Source organism: Lynx canadensis, chromosome B1 (genome assembly GCF_007474595.2).
Source record: "Lynx canadensis isolate LIC74 chromosome B1, mLynCan4.pri.v2, whole genome shotgun sequence".
Taxonomy (NCBI): Eukaryota; Metazoa; Chordata; class Mammalia; order Carnivora; family Felidae; genus Lynx; species Lynx canadensis.
This window is the reverse complement of record NC_044306.2, coordinates 122,740,897-122,767,342: the sequence shown is the minus strand read 5'-3', so window position 1 is coordinate 122,767,342 and position 26,446 is coordinate 122,740,897. Positions and strand designations below refer to the sequence as shown.

The following is a 26,446-nucleotide window of genomic DNA, read 5'->3' as shown; positions in this document are numbered from 1 at the left end:
GGGCTATCATCTGACCTAATTTCAATATTGTGACTCAAGGAATAAGGAGGCCAAAGGAGATGGAAAAGATGGAGGAATGGCCAGTCAGTGGAGCGTTCAGAACACACACACATATTTATTAAATTCTCCATCTTATATGGATGTGGTTTGTGGTGCCCTAAAACAATTATAAGAGTAACATCAAAGATCACTGGTCACAGGTCTCCATAACAAATATAATAATGAAAAAGTTTGAAATATTGCAAGAATTACCAAAATGTGACACAGAGTCACAGAGTGAGCAAATGCTATTGGAAAAATGGCACCAGTTTGATCTTCAAAGCTCAGTAAGGTGAAGTGCAATAGAATGAGGTATGCCTGTATGTATTTTAGTTAATAATAATGTATCAATATTGTTTTTAATTAACAAATCTACCACAATAATGTAAGATAATAATAGGAATGCTTTGGTATAGGCTATATGGGAAATCTCTGGACTGTCTTGGTAATTAAAATCAGTCATCATGATCCAAATTTAAATTTTGTTGTCTTTTGGGGTGCCTGGCTGGCTCAGTCGGTTAAGTGTCTGACTTTGGCTCAGGTCATGATCTCACAGTTTGTAAGTTCGAGCCCCATGTCGGGTTTTGGGCTGACAGCTCAGAACCTGGAGCCTGCTTCGGGTTCTGTGTGTCCTTCTCTCTCTTCCTCCCTCACTTGTGCTCTGTCTCTCTCTGTCTTTCAAAAATAAATAAAAACGTTAAAAATAATAATAAATTTTGTTGTCTTTATAGCAGTCTACTGAAAGAGTCATCAATTCTCTCCTTTAAATGCTAGAAATTCAGGGGTTTTGTGGCTAAAGATAATGTAAAGTTAGATTCCCCTCAGGGTGACTGTTATTGACACTTAAAGATTTTGTTTTTGTTGTCAAATATGTGTGTGCCTAGAGGTGGGGGTGAAGGTAAAGTTTGTTTGATAACTTCATTTTGGAAAAATTGCTATCCTTTTTGGAGATTTCAAATGTTTCAAACCTAAGTCTCAAGTTTATTCTTGTTAAAGAAAGGCATTTAGTGTTAGGCACTTCGGTTTTTATTTTTTCAAAGAATTCTTAAAGTATACCTTTTAAAATAGTTTATATACTCTCCTATAATTTTGCATTGGTATAAAAGAGATCATCACATCATAAGAGTATTCTCAATCTAACAAAATTATTTTATGCAGGATCTTGAAAATTCTAACTCCCTCACTGAGTTGAAAATGCTGTTAGACTTTATTATGACCACTTTGGGGTATTTGAAGTGTCCTTTTACGTTTTTTTCCCATTAATGCCATGGTTTTTTTCTAAGAACAGAGTAAAGTGTTATAATGTTGTAAAGACTTCCCCCCCTCTAACAGCTTTCATATAGCCTGACTTACTGTATCTATATCTGGTAGGGTAATACATTTCCTTCCAACCTCTAGCGTGTGAAGTTCATTTATCTTCCAATCTATGAAAATGAGTTAACTCCTAACAACCTCTGATACTCCACAGAAACACAACTGCACTTTGGAATTAGTAATTCATCTTTATGCATAGTTTCTTATTTATCACTGCAAAATAGGTGTATAGCAGATATTCCAGTGTCAAGTACTACCAATAGAATTTCATTGCAAGAGAATTGTTTTAAAATCTATTGTTTGATTTTTGGTCTCGTTAGCACAGATCAGTTTTTTCCCCTGTATGTTCAGCCTGGAACATTTAAACACAACAATCAAGTGCCCTGTTAGCCTCTGTACAAAATTGTGGTGGATTTACCAAAGTTAGTGACAGTCCCAATTAATAATTCTCTGTCATTCTTAAGAAATCAAGTTTTCTGCATCCTATCTTTAATATTTTTAAAGTAAAGGAGAATAATGATTAGGTTTTAGGGTTTGTTTTTCCATATTTCTTAAGTCATTTTTACCAAATTAACCCAAGCCTCATTTTTCTAATATGTAAATTGATTGTTAGGATGTACAATAAAAAATCTAAAGTGCTCAGCATAGTTTATTATACATAGTAATTGTTTCACAGATGACAGCTCTTGTTATTTTTATACTGTGCTATGCTCTGGTCCTGCTTCACATGCATGTAAAATAAGAGATGAGTTTGGGGAGATACCTTCCACATATATTATACTATGTTTGCTTTACTTGATCAACCGAGCCATAGAGGAGTGTGCCTCTTCTTTGGTATACAGAATTCACCGAGTATGGAAAGAGTTTGGCATTCTTACTTTATTTTTGGTGAAACAACCTTAAGTCTTTCAAATGTCTTTGTACAAAGTGAAAGTTCTAAGCAAAATATAGAACGATGATATTATTTATTACTGACAGAAACAGGCTTCTTTGAACATTCTATGCTGAAATGACTATTTAATAGTGTGATTCATAGAAGCATTCTAGTCCAAAGCAAATGCTTGAATGAAACAGCATTTATTTTATTAGGCAATAGTGATGTGTCTTTTATTGGTTGGACTCTGGTAAACGTTTGACAACAAATGGTACTTTACCCAAAGAGACACGTATCATGCATCACATAGTCTAACCACAAACATTAAAGGTCTATGTAACTGTGAGCCTCAAATGGAAATACAAAAGACAGTTATCATAGAATCACATATGATTTAAACAAGTCTTTTATTTAAATAAATAAGCATAGCAAGTTTAGGTGAGTCTAAAGGCTGCATATCACTATGTATGTAATGCAGAAATTGTGGAGCGCATAGAAATATATTTAAATGTAAAGCAACAAAGCATTTCCACATTACCTTGTGTTTAGAATTCCTGTTATTCATAAAAACTTTTATTTTTTCAACAACAAACATTTTTCTAAGAATGGCCTTTTCTGTTTACCCCAGGAAAACTTAATATTTATAATTTTAAGGTGATAGTCACAGCCAAATATTTTATTTTTGAAATGTTTATTTTAAACATTTAGCCATTATTTATATATGAAACTTATGGTAGCAAATAAAATTCTAATCGCAATAGATGATAAAGACAAACAATTTTCATCTCTCAGTTCTTTATACAAAAATAGATTTCAAGAGGTAATATGCTTAACTTCAGAGATGTTTAAAGTTTATATTTCATTTTGTGACTCTATTAAGTTAGCTGTCTCTTATCTGAGTTGTCTAAAAGATGTAAGCTTAAGGTTAGAATTCTAGAAAAGGGTTTTGAGAAAGAGGATAGAAACTTTAAGAACCTGTTTTATACTTAAACATGGCTGTAAGTATTTTCATATACTTACAATATTTACTTACTTATAATATTTTCATTCAAATAGCCCTTCACAAGTATTTGATTCCCTGCCAAAACATCCCCACAATGCCTCCCCAAACCACCTCATTTTAGTAGATTTTATTCCTAGCAGGTTTCTCACAGGAGTTTTCAAGGACAAGAGTTAGTTCAGTTAGTATGGTCATAGCCATACTAGAATATTCACTTTAATTCTAGAAAACTTTCCTAATGAATTTTCTGTAGCAAAAGTGCTAAGGGCTGGAATTCCCCCTCTGAATTTCTTCCTAGAAATGAGATTCAGAAAGCATAGGGGACTCCAGCCAGCCAGTCTGAGGACTTAGACAAGTGTTTCTTGTCACAGAAATAGCTAGATGTCTACTGTAATATCCTCATTTGATAGGCTCACATGTTAATAATAGACAATGCTGATTTGCTACAACCCCATTAGTTTCACATATAAAAAGAACCATCTAGTTTTCAAAACTGAAAGTTCTATGTACTGTAACATGATTTTTGAAGTGATTGGTGGTGGTACAACCTAAAAATGTTTAAATAAATTATAAAATTCAGAGTGATTTTTAAATAACAGCATACAAATAGTATAAAAAAATTCCAAGATGACCATAAAAGACATAATAAAATTCAATTAAGTTTAGCTTAGTTTGAGAATCCTTGTCCCCCTCCCACACAATGTGGCCAAATGTACAGATAAGCACTTAATATAGGCATGATGATTATTGTGTATTGAGCCAAAAAGCATCACTACCAGTTGTTCTCAAATGTCCTTAAGCACTTCTGAATTTATAGGAAGGCAGACTGGTTTAGCTCTCAAAAGTGAACATTTTCTTGATTTTCCTTCTTGAGTAAAAAAAAAGTAAAAAGAGTGAGAGACTGAAAACTGCAGCCCACCTAAGTTTAATCATTAACAGTGAGTTCTTTGGTGAACTTAGGTCCTCATTTTGGAGTTTGGAATCTGACCTTTCCCCAAAGATAAACATGCTTGTTGCAGGTTCTGAGGAGGGTCACTCCCTCATTGCCACCAGAAGAGTCCACTTCTCAGTGACTCCTGGCTGGGAACTGGATGCATTAGAGGGTAGCCAGTCAATATGATTCTTCTTGCTGTGCTTTTTCTCTGCTTCATTTCCTCATATTCAGCCTCTGTTAAAGGTAAGTTTGTGTCACCGTTTGCTTAACTTTAATTTTAATCACTGAGAGGAAAAAGTGTGTGTGTGTGTGTGTGTGTGTGTGTGTGTGAACAGTGAAAGAGTTTCTAACTAAATCATCTTCAAAACTACAAAACTTTGGAATACTTGTGAAGGCATGACTGGATTGGAATGAAAATCAAATTCAAATTCCTACATACATTAAGGAAACAGAGGTCCCTTTTAGTTTCAGTCCCTTAGACTAATGTGCTCCTTGCTTCAATGTCTCATTCATGGTCTATTTTTAAAAGGGAGAAAAGAAATGCCAGCTATTGTTACCTGCTGCTGTTGGTCACTCACTGAATGCAGCTCCTTCATTTGAATTGTAAAAGAGGATTTTAAAAAATCAGTTTTTAAATTTTCTTCTAGTTGCTTAGCAATGTGACATCAAGAAGCATTAGGCTCAATGAAACAGGCATTTGATTTGCCAAAGAATTATGAATGAAATAGTAAAGTATGTATTTAATTGCATTGCCATTCAAAAGTGAGGATTATCATAAGTGGTGAATTAAAGAAAATAAAACTACATGGTATTGATTTAAGAAATAAGACTTATTGTCTTTGGATTAATAGTGTTGCTAGTTGTAGTTTCTACTTTAAGATAAAGTTGATTTTTAAAAATACATATGAATTGTATACCTTTCAGAACAAACATATTTTATGATGGTTTATCGGATGGTTTATGATGGTTTATGGGGTGATTTCTAAAAACTGAATGAAATGTATTATTATGGAATCTTCTTTTAAATCAACCAGAATGTGAACAAACTCCTTGGATTTCTAAATGTTGCACCTGTAAAATAAACACTTTTAGAGTCTCTTACGAGGATACACTGTCAAAACCAGTTGATCTAACACATCACTTAGCATGCATGATAGGGTCCAGTTTTTATTAAAATAATAATTAATAATAATTAAAAATTATTATTTTATGTATCCTAAGTGATACAAAACAATTCACATTAAACTTCTAAAACCCTTTTGGGATAATTATATTTTCATAAGTGAAATTTGTCTCAAGATTTCTCATGTGGAAAATTTCCACATGAGGAGAGAAGACAATCTTTGTTATTGAAGCAGAAAAACGCAGGGCTAAATTTAAATTATTTTACCTAAGCAAATAACACTTTAGTTTCTTGAACTAAAGATTTCTTTAGTTTCTTAAAACACCAGTTTCTAAAGTGTTTAGTATTTAAAAATACAGTCCTTACTTGCTATTATCTGCCAAATGAATTGTAGAGTATTTGAAATATGAGGGATTTATACACCATAATATCAAGCTTAATACCCTTATTATTTTGAGAAAAATAATTGAACTATGGTAGTTATTATATACTTCTATTTTTTCTACTCTATAAAGGAAAAAAATTGGATAACTTGGTGTTTTCAAATACATGCAGTTATAATGACTGAAACACACACACACACACATACACAACAATGACATACAGGAAATATGGTTTAAAATATGACAGATAGCTACCATGTGTTGTGTACAAACTCAGTGGCGAATCCAGAGTTTTAGAACCTGAAGCTTATGCAATTTAGGGGGCATCTTGAGAAAAAATTGCAAAAATACCTTACTTTTGCAAATGTTACTGAAAGAAAAGATATGGCATGTGTGCACATTGCTAGGGTGCCCTTCCAAGATCTTGGAAGGAGCTTGGGCAAGTGAGGGCCCCAAAGCTTAAGCATCATTAGCTTCACGGTACAAGCTACCTATACCAAATATCATAAAGAAAAAGTATAGGACTTGGCAGCTCTCTCTCTACCTGAATGTGATAACTTTTTGTATTACAGTACCATGATTTTATTATAGATTCCTTGCCTTCTGTAATGATTGACATTTAAGAAACAAACTCCTTGTGAAAGTCTATTTTAAAATCAGGCCATGGTAAATTTGGGGATCTCATGTATCACCTCAACACCCATGTTATATTTAATTATAAATGCAACTGTTTGGCAAATCCCCAGATCTGGGCAGATATTGAGCAGAGGTTGGACTGAGAGAAGGTGGGTGAGATTCGTACAGATGAGGGTCTATTTAGAAGAGATAGGCTGAGTATGAATGTCCTAAAGACTCAAGTTTCCCCTACTTTTTCTCAATCATATTTTGTAATGGTGTATCTATTTTCAGTGCATTCTTCGGGTGTGCTTTTACTTTTGCTAACCTAGGCATGAGCGTTCTGTTTATTAATCTTGTTATCTCTGAACACGACCGATTCCTTTACTTCCAGTCTTGCTCTCAAGTCCCTGGCCTGACCCACGCTTTTCAGTCCATTCACATCAATCACATCTTCCAATCTTTTTCCCTTGTCCTTTATCCTACTCTTTTACATTTTGTCTTAGAGTTTTCTGTTGGAATCCTCAATTCCATTTGCCTACCCTTACCACTGTTGCATGTGCCTTTAAGTCTCACCTTGAATTTACCTGTTTCAAAATACGTATTTTAAGATATTTCTTTACAGGTTGAAAACCAAGAGTTTTGGTGCTTTTAAGTCACTTCAAATTTTTAAATGCATTTGAAGGGACATGTTGAAGAGGTTTTGTCTAAATTCGGTTTCAAAAAATGCCATCCCGTATACTCTATAGAGTAACATCCTAAGAAAGAAGTAAGTCAGCAGTATAAACAGAACATGCTCCCATCGCCAGTGTTGCCAGATCTCTGAATAACATGAACAGAGAAACACTAATCAAAGAGGAAAGGATAACAGGGACAATATTACAGCATGATTCACTTATTTGAATCATTTGAGGTTTCATCTCTTGTTTCAAGAGGTAGGAAAAAGATCTAGAACAAGGCCTATTCTTTCCTATGCTTTATCATTTCCACATCATAGTCAAGTTCTGATCTATTATATATTGTCTGCTTTCACATTCTTTTGACTGGTAAAGTAAGAGCAAGGAAAAAATGATCAACATAATACTTTGGAAATCTTTAAAATTTAAGAGAGGCTACCTTCCTACAAACTTTTCATAGTTATTTTAACCAGAAGATATTTATGTAGCCCACAAAACTTGGATCTTAGTAAATTTAAACATCAAATTCTGCATTCTATCTGCTATGTTGGGTTGAGAGCAGAGTCAGCTTTTCTCAGCTGTCTATAATGCTTACCTTTCAGAATTGCTGTGAGGATTAGATAAGACATGTTATTTCCTTTATGCCCTCTGTGGAATTCGATAGGCATGATAAAAAGAAGGCTCTCTGGCCAAAATGTCTTTCCTGATCAGAAAATCAATGTTTGAACCTGTAGCAGTGTCCCCAGTTAAAATGTGGAAGACTTTGAGGTAGGGGAGGCAAGAGGTAGTCATAGACTTTATCTCCTCCAGGGTTTTTCCTGACTTTTTTTTCTTATTATCATGAGAGAGAGAGAGAGAGAGAGAGAGAGAGAGAGAGAGAGAACATGTGAGCAGGGGAGAGGGACAAAGGGAGAGAGAGGGAGAATTTCTCTCCACAACATGGGCCTTGATCCCACAACCCCAGGATCATGACCTGAGCTGAAATCAAGAGCCAGACACTCAGCCAACTGAGTCACCCAGGTGCCCCTTTCCTGACTTTTTTTTTTTTTTGTCTTCTGTATCTTACACCTGAGGTTCTGCCTGATTTGCTGCTTGGACACAGTGTATGTTTGTATGTATACTCTTGGATACTCCCCTCCCACACTTCCTTCTAGCTTTTCTAGATCCCTGTTCCTTGTCTCTGTATCCCCTTTCTTTGAAGGTTTGTCAAAATATATAACTTCACCACCCAAAACTTTCCTTTTTGACCTCATCTTCTGTAGTGCCTTTGACTGAATTCTGGCCTCTTTGGCCTCCCTGCTGTTCCTCCATTACACCTGCACTGTGCTCTCCTTAGGGCCTTTAAACTTGCTATTCTGTCTATGTGTGTGGAGGGCTGGGGCAGGTGCAAGCATGGAGATAGAAGGGATGCCCTTCCCACAGATATCCATGTGGCCTAAAGCCTTTGTCCAGACTATTACCTTCTCACAAAGCTCTTTCCCTCAGCATTCCCATTCCCTTTCCTGTTTCATTTTTCTTCATTAGCACTTCTAACATTTCTAATATGCTTATATACTTTTTTTATTGCTCATCTCCTCATTTAAATGTAAGCTCCACAAAGGCAGACATTTTGTCTGCTTATTAATTAGTACAGCCCCAGAGCCTAGAAAAGTGCCTACCACCCAGGTGCTCAGTCCATCCTTGTTGGATGTATGAGTGAATTCTTAGCTCCCTCCCTAGGAATGGAGAAGAGTTCAACCTAAAGGTTTAGTTGTGTGTAGTACAGGCAAGAGCATGGTCTCTAGAGCCAGACAGCCTGGGTTCAAATCCCGACTCTATCACTAACTGTCTGGGTCATCTTGGGGAAAATGTATAATCTCTATGCCCTTCAGTTTCCTTATCTATAAAAGGAGACTAATAATGGTACCTACCCCACTGGGTTTTGTGAGAATTAAAGAAGTTAATGTACATAAAGCACACTGAACAGTTTATTAGAAACAATGTGTTTTTTTAATTAAAATTTTTTAATGTTCATTTATCTGAAAGAGAGAGAGGGAGGGCGTGGGGGAGGGGCAGAGAGAGAGGGAGACACAGAATCCAAAGCAGGCTCCAGGCTCTGAGCTGTCAGCACAGAGCCTGACACGGGGCTTGAACTCACTGACTGAGAGATCATGACCTGAGCCGAAGTCGGACATTTATCTGACTGAGCCACCCAGATGCCCTGAGACGATGTGTTTTGGCCATTTTTTTTCCTCTCAACAGGAGGCACTATAGTAGATGATGGAGACAGTAGACTTCAGAAGTTTTCTTAATTTTTGGCTTTGCAAAGTAACTTTGTTTTCTTTCTCAGTTACCTCTCTTCTGGCCTACTCATTTGAACTTCCTTTCCTCGCCCTCCCTCCATACGCATATTTCCTGAGGGAAGAAAAACTTATGGTTGCTTATTATAGTTCACTAGGCAATGCAACCCCATTAGCACTGAGGAAAAATGTATACTGAAATCTTTTTTGACTATGTCCTGTGAGCCATAGATAGAAAATACACAGAGGGTTTGCATGACCATAAACTTCAAATCATCTCTGGTAAAGATTTGATCCTCCTGTGTCACATTTCTTTGGGTTAAGGTAAGCTGAATTAGACAATGTGTAAACTGCTTCATATATCAATTATTTTGGCTCACTATACTATTTGACATTAAGCTGCCGATGCTAAATTAAAACTGGTACTAAAATCTTGTGTAGTAAAACATTATTTTCTTCAGGAATAGCTAATTTAAAATTACATATGTATAACCTTGAAATGTACCTTTGTACTAAAAGTTTACTATAATTAAATAAACTATAATATTTTTACTGTAACTAGTAGAATTAATTGCATTGGGGGGATAGTCTTTAAATATTCAAAATATCCAATTTAAGGAACTGCCTTCTAACCCCTAAAATTACCTTGGCATTGATCTGTTGCACTGAAATGATATATTAGTTACAAATAGTTTTTATTAATTTTGTAAAGCAATTCCTGGCTAAACCTCTACCTGAAATCATATTCATTTTACCTCAATAAAGCTGGAGAGAGAAGAGAAATCACATTCATATAATTAAAAGCAATGCAATGACATTTCCTTAAAAAAACCGTTCTATAGTTCAACCAGAGCGATATTTAGATCATCTGATTATTGATAAAGGATACAAATTAATGTCTGTTCTGAAATGGAAGTTTATTTGTTTGTTAGTTGTTGTTTTTATTGTTGTTCAAGTCAGTGATTTCAGCAAATGGAGAATAGAACCATCTTTCATTTAGCAAATATTACTAAGGTCCCACTAGGCAGCACTATGCTGGACAAGGAATGCATTGATGGCAAGATAGCACACTCCATGTCATGACAAGTACCTTACCACTGAGACTTGACTTGTGTCACAATCTTTATGCAGGTCACACAACCGGTCTCTCATTAAATAATGACCGTCTGTACAAACTCACATATTCCACTGAAGTTCTTCTTGATCGGGGCAAAGGAAAACTCCAAGACAGTGTAGGCTACAGAATTTCATCTAATGTGGATGTCGTCTTACTGTGGAGGAATCCTGATGGCGATGATGACCAACTGATCCAAATCACAGTAAGTATTTTCTACCAGGGATGCAAAGATTAGATGTCAGCAAAGTCTTTGAGAAATGTTATCATTTGAGAGCAATTGTTTTGTGCTCTTGGTTATATATCCCTTTACTTTGTTATCTATCACTAAAATAAATAGATCTACAGTTTTGGAGTTTTTGCCAATAAAAAGCAATCTGGTCTTTCTAAGTTGTTGAAGCAAGCAAAAGAAGGCATATGCTAGTGAGTAACTATGGTATGATGTCCAGGTCTATATTTCTCACTAATAGGCACATTAAACTATAACCCAGTTGAAATGTTCTAGGAGTGAGGAGTCTAGAGTCCATGTCATGTGAAAAACAATTAAGACTACTTTCACTGAAGGAGGAGATAATATTGGAACCTCTCAATTTTCCCGAGTGCCTCCATATAACGGAAGTACCAATGAGGAAGTGAACCCATTCTGTGTTCTTCCTGAGGAAAGAGCCAGGTGCTCTCCTGCATGGCCGTATTTGGTCAATTATGACAGTTTAGATTTATATGTTGAGAAAGGAGGTCAAATCATATGGTCTCTGGGACCTCTTTCAGTTTTAATATATGGTGATTCCATATTTGCTTTCAAAGGCCTAAAGGCAGTAGATTTCTCTAGTAAAGTCTGTTATTCTTCTACGTGTTGGTGTGAAGCAGGTACACGGGACCAAGATTTGTTCCATTATAACTGATAAGTAGTTGTTGATAAACTTTATAATGAGGTGTCATTGCAATACATGTATCAAGTGATCTTTGCTTCTTTGGATGTCTCTAATAGCTGTTGTGACTTCCAGGTTGGCTCAAAACTTCATCATCCACCTCTCTAAACCATTTCTCAATAGAACAGTAAACTATTCTGCAGAAAACATTATGTACCTCCTTGTTCAGTAATCAGACTGTTCATCTTTGATTTTGTATATACAAGTGAAATACAATGGGACAGGATTCCTTTCCAAAAAATGGTAAAGAAAGTGAGGAGACCAGGCAGATAGCAATAGTCAAAATGAATAAGGAGAGTGACAGTGACAAAAAAGAGCTACCTTTCAGTCATGATTATTACAAACCTGAATTCACAGATTTATTAAAGTATCAGTATTTTTACCTAATTCAAAAACCTAATTTTCATGTGACTTCTCCATTATTTTATTTTATTATTTTTTTTTTTAAAGTTTATTTATTTTTGGGACAGAGAGAGACAGAGCATGAACGGGCGAGGGGCAGAGAGAGAGGGAGACACAGAATCAGAAACAGGCTCCAGGCTCCGAGCCATCAGCCCAGAGCCTGACGCGGGGCTCGAACTCACGGACCGCGAGATCGTGACCTGGCTGAAGTCGGACGCTTAACCGACTGCGCCACCCAGGCGCCCCAACCCATTATTTTAAAGTTAATGGCTAAGTCCTATGAATCATGAATTGAAAAGCAACAGAATAAGTTATGGCCAACCCTGTTTATTGCTTTAGCATTTTATTTTCTAAAAGACTATGATGGAAATAGAGATAGCAAGTTTTTCTAACATGTTTCTTTCCATGCTTCCAGATGAAAGACGTAAATGTTGAAAATGTGAATCAGCAGAGAGGAGAGAAGAGCATTTTCAAAGGAAAAAATCCACCCAAAATCATAAGAAAGGAAAACTTGGAAGCGTTACAAAGACCTGTGCTCCTTCATCTAATCCATGGAAAGGTAAAAGTGATTTTGGGGGTCCCACATCTTTTTTCTCCTACTTCAAATTTTTCCTTCTTTCTGTAGTTATTACATTGAAATGATCATGATATCACTACTTTTACAGTAAATGGAATTTTTTCAAGAACTAATAAGTAGAGGTTGCAAACTAAATGCTTCAGAAGTCAATCAAGGCGTTGAATTCACTTACATTTTCTAGCCATTTGTTTCTTATTTTTGTGAAAATCTTTACAATAGAATCAAGTATTTGTTTATTGAGAGGCACTATTAAAAGGTATATTCCTTATTAGGAAGGATTAGAAAGATATTGTAACACATTAGGTCATCACAGATGATTGTGTACATCATTCAGGAAAGCAGACAAATTGTGAGAATGGAATGATCTAGCTTCATTCGATAAATGATATTAACTCATGAGACTATCAGTATCTGGCTAATGCACAAAATTGAAGCTTTTGAAAGGGCATGTCATTCCTAAGGTAGAGTTGGTGTTTTTAAAAAGTACTTAGAGGTTATTTAAAAACGATGACTTTAAAAGTATTTTATATATTAAAGAATGAACACTATAACATCCATTTGTAAATTTGCTCAGAAAATTCTGTAAGTGTGCATTACTTATGGTTTGATTGTGATCTATTACAATGGTCTTAATATGTTTGTAACTGAGAAGAAACTGTGATCAGTGAAATACTAGGCATGACATATGTGGGTTTATGAAAAGTAGAGATATTATATTGATGTACATAAAAATGTGTCTGTAAAGATGTACACTCAGTTTTAGTTACCAAGGTAGAAAAACAGAGGGACCATTATAGTTAAAACTCTACACATCTGCAAAATGTCTCTAGATTCAAAATTTTTAAAGGTGAAAACAAATACTTTAAAATAATATAAATTTCAGACATGTGATATCTTGCTAATCATGATCTGCATTTCTATATAAAGCAGTAAAAGGAATTCTTATGTTGTCACCTCTCCTACAACCAAATGTGAATCCCCATCTCAAGGATGCTTCTCTTCTCCACTTGTCAAAATACTTACCATGCCCCAGGCATTGCTCACAGGCCCTTTCTTTTATAAAGTTCATATCTTTCCAGTCAACTGGAAATAATCACTTCTCTTTAGAACCCTCTTGGCACTTTGTAACTCACTCATGGCCCTTATCACTGTCCTTTTGGTCATTTGTGTCCATTACTAGATTTTGGGTTTTGGTAGAGAAAATTCCCATTCCTCTTTGTATTCTAGCCCCTCATGCTCCCCTTCATGCCCTTCCACTCCCTTCCTCTGCAAAACACCCAGAACCATGCCTTGTACTGACTGACCTGGTATTCTAAGAGACTTTCCCAACATTCTCCCAAACCCCATACTCCTTTAGGCTTATTTCTATTCAAGTGTTTATCATAGATGTTTAAATCCTCTCTTTGTCTGCAGTCAGCATTCAGAGTAAGCTCATAGGCAGCAATTGTGTCTTTCACTCTGTATTTTCAGTGTCCTGCTCATAGTGGGGTCTCAATGAATGTAAATTAAAGGAATGAACACATAAAGTTATATGGGGCTAAAATGAGTTGAACTTTGAGAAAGTCTTGGGCTATTGTTTGCTGAATATTAGCTAAATCATATTGAGCACTTAATGTGCACCAGAGGCCAAAGGCATTACATTAGTGATCTCTTTTATCCTCATGACAGCTCTGGGAAGCAGGTGCTGCTTTATCGTCCTCTTGTAATAGATGAGGAAACCAAAGTTAAGAGCAGTAAAGAAATTTGCCTAGGGTCACACAACTGGCAAGTGGTGGAGCTGGGATTCAAACAGGTCTAATCTCAGAGGCTAGGCTGGAAACCTCCACATTATACTGTTTTCTAATTGTAAAGTATTTGGGGAAGTACCACCTCTTTGGTTGACTTGCAACTTTCCTACTTTATCCTTCAGTATATCTATTAACTCATTTGATTTTCATATGGCACAACAACATGAAATACTATTTTCTTCCTCTCTGACCTTCTAATGTGGAAAGACACTTGAGCCCATAAAATATAAGTTGCATTTATAATCTTAATGACAACCTGCCATTTTATAGCCCCTTGGGTAGCAGTTGAGTACAAAGTCTTTTGTTACACACACAAAAGAACTCAGTGCCCTCACTGTTCAAAGGCTGGGATGGAGCTGCCACATCATTATTTCAATGACTCCAACATGCCAGTTCTACAGGAGCTGTGATTGTGATGGTTTACGATAGCCTCAGGTTAAAGTGCACTGTGGTATCTATCAATGATATGATAAAGTACCTGTTGGGAAAAAAAAATGACCCTGGAGACTAAGAAGCCATGTGGAGTTTTCAGCCACATCACTGTCAGAGAGATCATTATTTAAATGATCACCTCAGCCTACCATGAGAGGAATTAGGGAAGCAAGGGCTGAGCTCCTGATTGGCAGTTTTATTGAAAAATATTTTCCTCTCCAGGCTCAAATTAAGTTTTACTCCCTGAAATTTCTGTGATTTCAGGGATGCTCAACAGCATGTATTTTTTGTCCTTCCAGAGCCCCCTGTTTTAAGCTCCCATATTTACATGGTAAAGGAGAGCCCATTAAAACACTCAGATGCATATTTATTGCACATCATCCTTTTTCCATGCCCACTCATCTTCCCTATATAAGTGTTTGGGCATGGCTCTGGTTTTGTCTACAGATCATAAGTGAAGTTGGACATATGACAGTTTTCTGGTTACGTTGATTAACACTGACAAGCAAAAGATGCCTCAAGTTACAGCATGGATCCTTTTTTGGCCTGAAATGCTAATACAATTAACTGGATAATTACCAGATTCCCATTTCTGGTTTTTTTCTGTCAGTATTGATTAAATGAACCTCATGGCTGCCGAGTTGGCCCTTTATTTTGTGTTGTTTCTGGGCATTGATTTGTTCTCTGAATCTGGCAGTATGGCTCCTTCACACACACTGAACCTCTGAAAGAAATATGACACCTTGAAAACCTTCAATTCTTCAAGTATATCTTCACTTGTCTGTTTTCCATTGTGTCATTCCCTAGCTATACTCTCTGTTAGATATATATCAAAGATATATTTAAAGACATAAATCAGCTAAATAGACTAAACAAAATGATAGTCTGTTTGCTAGGATTCTTTTTGTTTATTTTTGCTGTTTGGCCAGTTAATGGAATTTTGCTTTCTCTTATTCTTCAAGAATACATACATTAAGGGGATGGATAGAAGCATTTTTTTTTTTCCCTAAGGAAAAAATACAATGAATCTCGACTGGTTCCACGGTGAAATTAGCCCTCAAAATTTAGCAGGAGACTTTCTATTCTATTCTAGAATAGAATCCTTTTCTCCTTTTCTGCAACTCACCTATCTTCTCCTATGTTTGGTTTCCTTGAGTTAAAGACTTAGTTTGTAACTAGGTGGTGTCACTGTTGCTCTCCGGAAGCTATGTGAGTTTAGATAAGAGTCCTGTGCTTGCAGATGTTCAGAGCTCATTTCAGAACTGGATGAAATAAATCAGCTTTATGGCATGAATATAATAAAACTTACTTGGTTCCTGTTGTGAAATAATGAATTTAAGATTATTGCTGTGACAGCCACACGGATTGAACTGCAAAGTTCTGGCTTACTGTTTTGTCAATTATTGAGAGCCTGCTCAATTCTAATAGTTGACATTTAGCTAATATGGATACCAGAGCTGTTTTCACTTTGGCTCACAATGGTCTGCACTTAACAGAATGTAGGCCTCAAAGATAGCTGTCATACAAGTGAGGAAAAACAGATGTGTCCACTTTTCTAATTTTAGGGAAATGATAGAAATTAATAGAAAACTGAAAAAAAATCTCTTTTTGTTTTATGGCTTATTTTGTTCAGCCTATTAGGGAAAAAAAGTTGTGAACACCATTTTCTTAGAGACCTGGTGGTCGAGATCAAAACTTGATCCGTACACATGGGCCATTGATAGATGAGTACTTAATCTTTTGTGTAGTTCAAAGATTAAATTGGAGAACTAGGTTTCCTGAAATTTTAGGTGAAACTTTATAAATAGTTCAGGTACATTTTATAGCATGGAAGGAAAGTGAGGATACTAATGATAGTCATACAAGTATTTTTACCACTTAATGACTCCTTTTTGCTTTCTAAAGTACTAAAGCCTTGCCAAAAAGTCACAGACCATAGACATATGTGTATTGCCACTAAATGAGTCCCTCTGACTGTATCTGGGTTCAAGAGACCCACTTATGAACTTTTAAAAGTCACGATATCTAGAGATATACTCCCAAATATTTGAAAAGGAGGTTACGCTGTAATTCCTAAAAGGAAAGAAGACCCAGTTTACAAAATAGAACATCAGAAACTCAGCCTTGGATCTGAGAAATTGCCAGTGATTTGTTTGAGAATATGATACCATGGATTTTCAGACGCTGAGGTCACTATTCCAGTTCCTTTTAACCTGGACAAATACATTTCCAACATTTATAGGTTCGTTTAGTGTAATGACTAAAATTGATTGCTGGATAAAATACCTAGTAAATTTGTCACTAGGCAGAGTATATGCAGAAAATAAAAATAGAGATTTGAGACACTTGTTTGGCTAATCCAGACAAAATAGTCCCTTCTAAGGTGTAAGAGTTTCCGTATAGATCGAACTGTGTTCAGATTGGCATCAATTGAATTCATTGCCAAATTACTGAGCATTCTGTTTTACTTGAGAAATCATGGTTGATTTTAAAGAGAATAGTAAGACATTAAGGATATTTCCAGTAGGAATGCTTGGCTATAATTAGCATAGACCTTGGGAATTTTGACAGGGAAGCTATATCCATCCTCTATTTCTATCTTTTTAAAAAATTTTTAGAGAGAGTATGCACACATGTGTGCATGCATGCAAAAGCGTCAGCAGGGAAAGGGCAGAGAGAGAGGGAGAGAGAGAATCTTAAGCAGCCTCCACAGTTAGCACAGAACCGGATGTGGGGCTGGAGCTCAACTGTGAGATCATGACCTGAGCTGAAATGAAGAGTTGGACGCTTAACCGACTGAGCCACCCAGGTGCCCCCAGCCTCTATTTCTAAATTGTGTGATGCGTTTGGAGTTAATACTTGGTGAAAAGTGACACAGGCCTTCCAGGAAATTCCCTTTGTATTTATATTCTTGTTTCTTAAACATGACCTAAATTATCAAAATGGTATGAGACATTGTTATCACTCTTGTGCCTATAAATATCAAGGATAAAACAAAGCTAAGATAAGATGTTTGCTATTTCAGCCAAATCACAGTCATCCCCTCATTTCAACCTCTCTTCCTGCCTTCTAAAGGGACTCAAAGCAGCACCTGCATCAGGCCATGTCATGCTAGCAATCTCAACCTCAAATCCTCCAACCTTCTTTATCTCCTTATACCTAATGCCAACATGCATGCTCTGGAGAGCCAGAGAAAGTCACCCCTGTGGAATTTTGTCCATAGGGATTATGGTCATGTCTAGGCCCTTGTCACAGCCCTTAGAGGCTGTGCTAACTCATGACTGTCAAGTGTAATTGCCATTCTCTTTTAAGCACCAGTCTCTTTGTCATTTTAAACATTGGTTAATTTTTGTTTCAGGCAGAGTTATAGGTAGAGAACATGTTGATGTGTTCAAAGAGAATATTCCTGGCTTCTCTTCCTTGGGCAATCCTTCTTGTTTTCATAGAAATCCCAGTCTAAATCCGTGCACTCTTTCCTTCCCTATACTATTCCCATCATGTTCAGAGCCGTAATTATCAGTCTCCCCAAATTTCATGTTCTCATGGTCTAGCTTCTTAGACATTTAAATAGCCTCTTTTCACACACAAAAAAGAAATCCCAGCTTTGGAGTAAACAGATCTCTATTTCCCAGATCGATAAGGGTGAAAATCTGAACTTTCATGCCACTTGTTTAACCAAATCTAATAAATGATGCATTTTTGCTTCATTTATGTTTGTCTTTCTTTCTCCCTAGGTCAAAGAGTTCTACTCATATGCAAATGAGCCGGTGGCCATAGAAAATCTCAAAAGAGGCCTGGCTAGCCTATTTCAGATGCAGTTAAGCTCTGGAACCACCAATGAGGTACTTACTAATATTATTAAGGATCCAGAATATTATTTATCAATAGTTAACAAAAATGCTCATATGGATTTCTATTTGTAGAAATTCAGTAAAAAAGTTACTACTATGGTAATGCTCAGAAAAGGTGAGTAGGGTGAAACAGATTGCCGTTTACCCCAATTTGTACCCAAATACAGGGTAAAGGAAATTAGAATCCATTATACTAAGGGGAACATGATATACTAAGGGGAGCATATAGAATGATTGAATGACAGAGATGCAGAAAACCTTGGGGAGCATGTCAGTGGCATCACTGTGCATCACTGTCTCATGGGGAGCTTATTTAAGATATAGATTCCCTGGATTCACTGTGAAGATTCTGATTCAATAGATTAGAGAGGACCTGAGCATCTGTATTATAACAGTTTTCTCAGATAATTTGGATACATTATCCGTTTGGAGAACCAGTGGTCTATACCAACAACCCCCTTCATTTTACAGATGAAGAAACTGAGGTTAAAACTAGAGAAGTTAAGTGGTCCTCCCAGTGTCATACTTTGAGTCAAAAGCAGAACTGAGTCTAAGTTTCCTGTTCTGAATTCAGCCAACCCACGAATGGGCAAGAAAATCTAATCGCAGGGCGGGGCTGAGGGAATATCCGTTAGTTTGCTAGAATAAAAGCTGGGTGTGGTGCTGGCAGAGACTTGGAGGGAAGGCTCAGAGAAGCTAAACAGTCTGTACTGGCATACATTTGCCCACACTCAAATTGTTAATGTGACTTATGAGCTGAATTAATCCCACAGGTTTTTAAGGATTTCTGGTTATATTCATCTAATCAAAGAACACATGTACACACACATTCACATCTAGATATGGCATTAAAACTCAAATCCCCTTCCCACACAATTACCCCTTTTCCAGAGGTTTTGATTATGACCAGGTCATTTGTCCAATTCTCATTAAACTTTAGAGAAATATAGGAAATCCTTTATTATTCCTGGGGCAATAAGAAGGTGCTAGTAAGACTCAGCAAAAGAGGATGGAAAAGAATCCACATGTTATGGGAAGCATTGAGTTCTTCCTGTCTTACCATCTTGTCAGCTTGGACAAAAGGTAGTCCCCCATGGCATCTCAGGAACCCCAGTTTTCAGGCTACTTCCCACTGGAATTCAAATGGTTCATGGGAAAATCCCAAACACTGTATTTTTACTTTTCTTTTTAGGTGGATATTTCTGGGGATTGTAAGGTGACATACCAGGCTCATCAAGACAAAGTGATCAAAATTAAGGCCTTGGATTCATGCAAAATAGAGAGGTCTGGATTTACAACCTCAAATCAGGTATGCTTGATATCACTCTCTTTAAGGCATTCAAATAATTACATTTTTAGAGATTAATTTAAAATAGTAGAAGAATAAGGTAACAATATAATTTTGGAATATTTATGATTTTTAGTTTAGGGTATTGTTTCATACAATGTCAAATGAAAAGGTTTGTTTTCATATGTTGTAAGTTTGGGCGGTGAAGGGAAGATATTAAGGGGAAGCTCTTTTGAACATCAAAAGACAGTTTGCTACTTGACTTGATTCAAAGATAAAAAGCTTATTTTTACAACTACAAATATCTATCTATCTATCTATCTATCTATCTATCATCTATCTATCTTATTTAGGTCTTGGGTGTCACTTCAAAAGCCACGTCTGTCACTACCTATAAGATAGAAGACAGCTTTGTTATAGCTGTGCTTGCAGAAGAGACACATGCTTTTCGGATGAATTCTCTACAAACCATTGCAGGCAAAATAATATCAAAGTAAGATAATGCTGGAATATAAATTTTCTTTCGTATTCTTTTATATATTATCATATTTGGTTTTTACATGTATATGTTAGACATGTTAAATATATATATGTTTTATGTATATTTAGTGCTTCCTCATTTTGACCGTTAGCTTCTTTAAAACTGTGATTACATCTTGTTCATCTTTATTTTTTCACATCATCTATAATAATGGGATATATTAAAAACTTACTGTTTATTTAATAGAATTTCATTTAAAAATTGTATCAATTGTTTATTGAATAGAATTTACATTTAAAAAAGGCAAACTACTTGATAAGTTCTGGTTTATTTTCTAATTTCTCTGTCAGAAGTTTACAATGATAAGGTTAAAAAGTGGTGACGTTTGCACGTTCTCTCCTTGAGATTTTTTTTGTTACTGTTGTTAAAAAACACATAAAAAATTCCATAGTAAAGTGATATGACAGAATTTTTGTAGTCTTGATTTATAGTACTTACAAATTCAAGCCTGTTATTTCAATTTAAGAAGATTTCTCTGATCAGAAGTTCTCACAGGCTTAAGAACTAAAATTTTCAAATCTAAGAGTATGTGTTCCTTTAAGATTTTAATTTAGAAAAAGATTTTTCTAGCATTAAATGTATTATATCTTATACCATTGCTTGTCAAATGTTTTCTCTGAAATAGCTCCAATATCAGAGATCAGTGGATGCAGAATCTTGGGAGAAGTGCCTCAAACCATAAATGCTTGAAGTATTTTTGAAGTCTCATCTGGATAGAATTTTGCATTTTACTTTGTACCATATTACTTTCATCTATTCTCATACAAAATAAATATTTTAAATTACGTACCAGGTCTATCAGATTTCCATTGCTTTATAGCAAACCACTCCAAAGTCAGTGGTGTAAGAAGCAACAATCATTTTATCATTCTCTCATAATTCTGAGTCTTGCGTTGGTTCAACTAAGCATGCCTTGTTTGGCATCTATTCTGCAGTTGCAGACAGGCACTGACCAGAGCTTGTTCAAAGGCTGCTCCCTTGCCTATTTGGTACCTGGGCTGGGAAGACAAACTACTGAGGCTCCCCAAGCATTTCTCTTTTATCAATATGTGGCCTCTCAAAATGGTAGCTTTGGGTAGCCAGACTTTGTACATGGCGGCTCAAGTCTCCGAAGGTACAGGAGCTGCTAGCATTCCAGATGAAGGCTGAATTTCCTTTTAAGATTTATCCTTAGAAGTCACACAGTGTCACTTCTACTGTCCCTCTCTTAGTTGGGGAAGTCACAGAGTCCTGCCCAGGCTCAAGGATAGGGATGCAGACTCTACCACTTGATGGGAGAGAGACACGGTTCTGAAAGAGTATATATCAGGCAAAAATATCTGTGAAACCATTTTTAGTAAAAAAGATTTCATAACTGTCTTAGTTAGTAAGTGGTGTGTGGTTGTACTGATGGTATTATTTGCAGAAAGTAGGGCTAAATTCAAAAGAGGTGACATCACATATCTTGTTCAGCATCCAGGCAAGTTTTTTTCCCTCTATTCTCTTAAATCCAGACTTAAAATTTCAAATCTTTGAATAAAATTTTTGCTCCAAAAAGACTTCATAATTAGCTTGAGGTCTGTTACTGAGATATTGCAGTTTGAAAGATATGGACTTCCATAGTGTGAATAAATTTTTTGCCAAGAGAATGGTAATTAGTAGCTTGTTCACTCAAAGGAAAACTGCTTATGTGGTATTTCTCTTCCTTGTTGTACAGGCAGAAATTGGAACTGAAGACCACTGAAGCAGGCCCAAGACTGATGTCTGGAAAGCAGGTTGCAGCCATAATTAAAGCAGTTGATTCAGAGTACAAGGCCCTTCCCATTGTGGGACAGGACTTCCAGAGCAAGTGTAAAAGATGCCCTTCCGTAAGTGTGAACAACTGCATTGAGTGGTCGGATAGGGGCATACTCAAGGCTTAAAATTCCGTTTTCTTTTTGTTTCCAATGGAAGCTTCAGTTAATTCTTTGAAGAAAGTTTATAAAGAGCTACCAGCCACCACTGAATTATAATGGCACTATCTTAACAATATGCACCTGAGATGATGTGTAATCCAATGATATTTAACAAATAATTATCATCCACTCATCTCAAGTTAAAAATGTTATGACTTAAGTAAGGGCAGCTTCTGAATAATAGCACCTAGAATACCTGGGGGGATAAAGGCCCTAATGAAGTTAGGGGAAAGCACATAGTGTCAAGAGCATGGACAGGATCTGAATCCTGAAAGTTTTCGCCACTTAATAGCAATAAGTCCTTAGGTGAAATATTTTGCTGAGCTCAGTGTTCTGAGTATTGCTTTGAGAACTAAAAAAGGATGCCAAGCTCTCTTCTAAATTAGGAAACATTTTTCTACCATGCCCCAAACTCCTCTACAATTATAGGCAAAACGAGATCTCACATCTCCCAGGCAAAGAATAGGTCATCTTATAACATTTTAAAATCAGCAAAGAGAAATTTCATTTATTACACGAGTCAGTTGTGATGATGGCTACAGATGTGACCTTAGGATCTAGCATTTCCTAATACTTAACCTCTTGTCAGGAGAGCAAACCCTGAGCATGAACAACAGAGCAACATGCTCCATTGGTAGCTACCAGAAGATTCTGTTCCCTTGGGTTTTATTGGTATTCAGAGAAGTAGAATTATCAAGAACGAATACCATAATTTGCTTAAAGTTCAAGACACTATTCCTTGCTAATTTCAAATTTATCAAAATGGAACTAAAGAAAAAACAGAAAAAATAATTCTCAAATTTTGTTTTTCCTTTTACTTGTTTTTCTTCCATATATCATTTAATATTCTACTGTGATTTTCTAATGTGTCATATGGAGGTGGAAATTATATAGGAAAGTGACTAATGAAACCAATCATCTTTTTTAATACTGTGAATTATTAATTTGTCTCCCCCATGGTTATTAAAAAGAATAAGCTGTTTTAGATTTTTGATAATTACTTCTTCATTATCGTAGGAAGCGTTGATGTCTTTGAGCAATTGCTTTTCCAATTTCCATATACTGTCACCATTGCAACCCTTCAAAGAAAAAAAATCTGAATTCACACTAGTGTTCTTTCTGCCCTCAGAAATGACCCAGTAATGGGGCGCCTGGGTGGCGCAGTCGGTTAAGCGTCCGACTTCAGCCAGGTCACGATCTCGCGGTCCGGGAGTTCGAGCCCCGTGTCGGGCTCTGGGCTGATGGCTCAGAGCCTGGAGCCTGTTTCCGATTCTGTGTCTCCCTCTCTCTCTGCCCCTCCCCCGTTCATGCTCTGCCTCTCTCTGTCCCAAAAATAAATAAACGTTGAAAAAAAAAAATTAAAAAAAAAAAAAAAAAGAAAGAAATGACCCAGTAAATATTTAGCTAAGAATAGCTAGAATTTTGCTTTGGAAAATCCTCTTAAGATTAGATAACCAAAAGGAGTTTGAAAAAGAGAAAATATGTGTCTATTGCTTATTAGAAGGACTGAATAATTTAAAAAATCGGTAGCATGCTGATTACCTCAGAATTAGAAAGCTGGAGGTGACTAATGGGATTAAACACATTATTTACAAGTAGGGGAAAAGTGGCAAACTATGAAAAATCAGTTATTTAGCTTATTTCAAAGCCAGAATATGTCACTAGTTAGAATTATTTACTAATTTTAAAACCATAGTAGAAAAACAATAGTAGGAGAATTACTTTTATCTAAATAATACTCTACTTAACATTTTAAGTAATGAGCAGTTCAGACCTCAGTGTAGTTAAACATTGCATTTCATAAAAACAATAAAAGTAAGAGTTAGAATGGGGAGCTCACGTTATTACAAATACTTATTTTCAGTGAGTTTCCTGTAAATAATAAACCTGACACAATTATTCAGCAGTTTTGATTTATTCCCCCTCCAACATATCCTGCTGTTAACGAAAATTCTGCATAGTTCTAGTATGGTAGTCAAAGCCCGGCCTTACACAGAATTTCCTTAGGGTAACCATGGAATGACCTTCTAGGCCCAGAAACCTGATTTCTTTCGAGCTAAAGAGTAATAGACAAAAATGGTGCTCCTGAGAAAGAATCATACACAGGGTCGACAGGCCTCAATATTTGTCTCCGTGAATCCCAGGAATGTGATACTGGCAGGTAGCAATCTGGCATATTGAGGCGATACAAAAAGCTTCTTTTGCTTGTCAGATACAAGGAAAAATTTGTTTCTGGGGAGAACATCCCTTGTCAAAGTGGATGTTCAGAATTATGAAAGGGGTGCGAGCCTGCAGCCATGTTTTCTTGCAGCTCTCGGAGCACTGGCAGTCTACCAGAAAACACCTGCAGCCTGACAACCTCTCTAAAGCTGAGGCTGTCAGAAGCTTCCTGGCCTTCATTCAGCACCTCAGGACTGCGACTAGAGAAGAGATCCTCCAGATCTTAAAGGCTGAAAACAAGGAAGTATTGTAAGTTCCCGAATACTGTGTGGCATTGTCTGTAGAAAAGCATTTCTTGGTTATTAGCTTTAATTAAGCAAGAAAGATTCCTTTTATTTATTTATTTATTTTTATATTTATTTTAATGCTTTTATTTATTTTTGAGATTGAAAGCCTGAATAGGGGAGGGGTGGGGGGGGGGGAAACAGAGGATCCAAAGCGGTGGCTCTACCTGACAGCACAGAGGGGCTTGAACTCACCAACTGCGAGATCATGACTTGAGCCGAAGTCCGCGCTCGACTGAGCTCCCCAGGCGCCACAAAGAAAGACTCCTTTTTAACCAACTGCCCAACCTCCAAATCAATTATTGCGTTGTTTTGCATTTTCATCAAACAGTTATGCTTCAATATGGTAATTTAACAGTTACTTGACCAGAAATGTAGTAACAAGATTTTAACAGTGACTCAGCATGAACATATTTTGAGTGTTTATGAGTTTAAATCAGGTCTAAATTGGTACATACATAAGGGAGGGGAGGGCTTCATCTTGATATGTGCTGCCTCCTGTTTTGGGACCTATTAATTTACATTTGAAGAGATTGCAGAGTTGATTATAAAAACAAAAAAAGAATATGACTTTTTCGATTGAAAAATGAGAAATTTTATTAGAGATCCAATGATCATCCCCATCAAAGCCATGTTTTATATAGCAAATTGAGAATGGAGGTAAATAGTCAAAAAATATAGAAAAAGACATCTGTATGCTACTTGAATGTTTGGTGAAAGTATGATTCATTGCACACACATAGTGAAGAGTTGACTTAATTCTCAAATTAATTTTGTAGATGTAAATGTTTTATTATTTAAAAAAATTTTTTTAACGTTTTATTTATTTTTGAGACAAGGAGAGACAGAGCATGAACAGGGGAGGGTCAGAGAGAGGGAGACACAGAATCTGAAACAGGCTCCAGGCTCTGAGCTGTCAGCACAGAGCCTGACGCGGGGCTCAAACTCACGGACCGCGAGATCATGACCTGAGCCGAAGTAAGCCACTTAACTGACTGAGCCACCCAGGCGCCCCGATGTAAATGTTTTTTGTCTGTAATATAGAATTTGTAAATACAAATTCAACTATATGATACTAATTACCCTCATGATACAGAAAATAGCTTAATTAATTTGACTGTCAAAACTAGCCATTAACATAATCAAAAGTGGAAATTGGCCAACTTACACACACACACACACACACACACACACAGCAACAGCAGCAGCAATAGCGGCAACAGTAGTAACTGAGTACAAAGGACTCAACTCAGTTCTCTAAGAAGATAATTTAGCTTTTTTTTTTTTTTTTTTTTTTAAGAATTCTGTTTATTCTTGAGGCACCTGGGTGGCTCAGTTGGTTAAGCGTCCGACTTTAGCTCAGGTCATGATCTTGCGGTTTGTGGGTTTGAGCCTGGCATCAGGCTCTGCACTGACATTGTGGAGCCTGTTTTGGGATTCTTTCTTTCTCCTCTCTCTGCTCCTTCCTGACTTGTGTGCACCTATGCATGCATGCTCTCTCTCTCAAAAATAAATAAATAAATAACTTAAAAGTAACAAAGAAGTCTGTTTATTCTTGATTGTATTTGTTATTTACTTGCCTTGAGGACATTTAAAAAAATTGATAGGAACTCCATATGACTAAACAGAGTTGGTTGCTCTCTTCAAAAATAAATATTTAAACCAGAAATTGAAAAATACACGAAATAATAAATTCTCAGACTCATGTTTTAATCATAGAACTTTAAAAAATATTTGTAGGGTGATTTTTCTTTATAGGAAAGGCAAAGATACTGACCAGAAAAGTTTAAAAATTAGCTATTAATTTAGAATGGAGATTGTATGACACTTTAACCTTATGTGAGTCCTA

At 36.3% G+C, this 26,446-nt stretch overlaps 1 protein-coding gene across 1 annotated transcript in view; it reads left to right on the top strand.

Moving 5' to 3' along the window:
* Positions 1-4,272: 4,272 nt before the first annotated feature.
* Positions 4,273-26,446, top strand: part of LOC115512390 (microsomal triglyceride transfer protein) — a 47,850-nt gene continuing 25,676 nt past the window's right edge. Inside the window, exons 1-8 of the mRNA XM_030313378.1 lie at positions 4,273-4,404; positions 10,370-10,557; positions 12,099-12,242; positions 18,214-18,321; positions 19,523-19,639; positions 19,972-20,111; positions 21,856-22,006; positions 24,405-24,562. Coding sequence (XP_030169238.1) covers positions 4,344-4,404; positions 10,370-10,557; positions 12,099-12,242; positions 18,214-18,321; positions 19,523-19,639; positions 19,972-20,111; positions 21,856-22,006; positions 24,405-24,562 — 1,067 coding nt within the window. The 5' untranslated portion in view covers positions 4,273-4,343. The remainder of the gene's footprint in view (positions 4,405-10,369; positions 10,558-12,098; positions 12,243-18,213; positions 18,322-19,522; positions 19,640-19,971; positions 20,112-21,855; positions 22,007-24,404; positions 24,563-26,446) is intronic.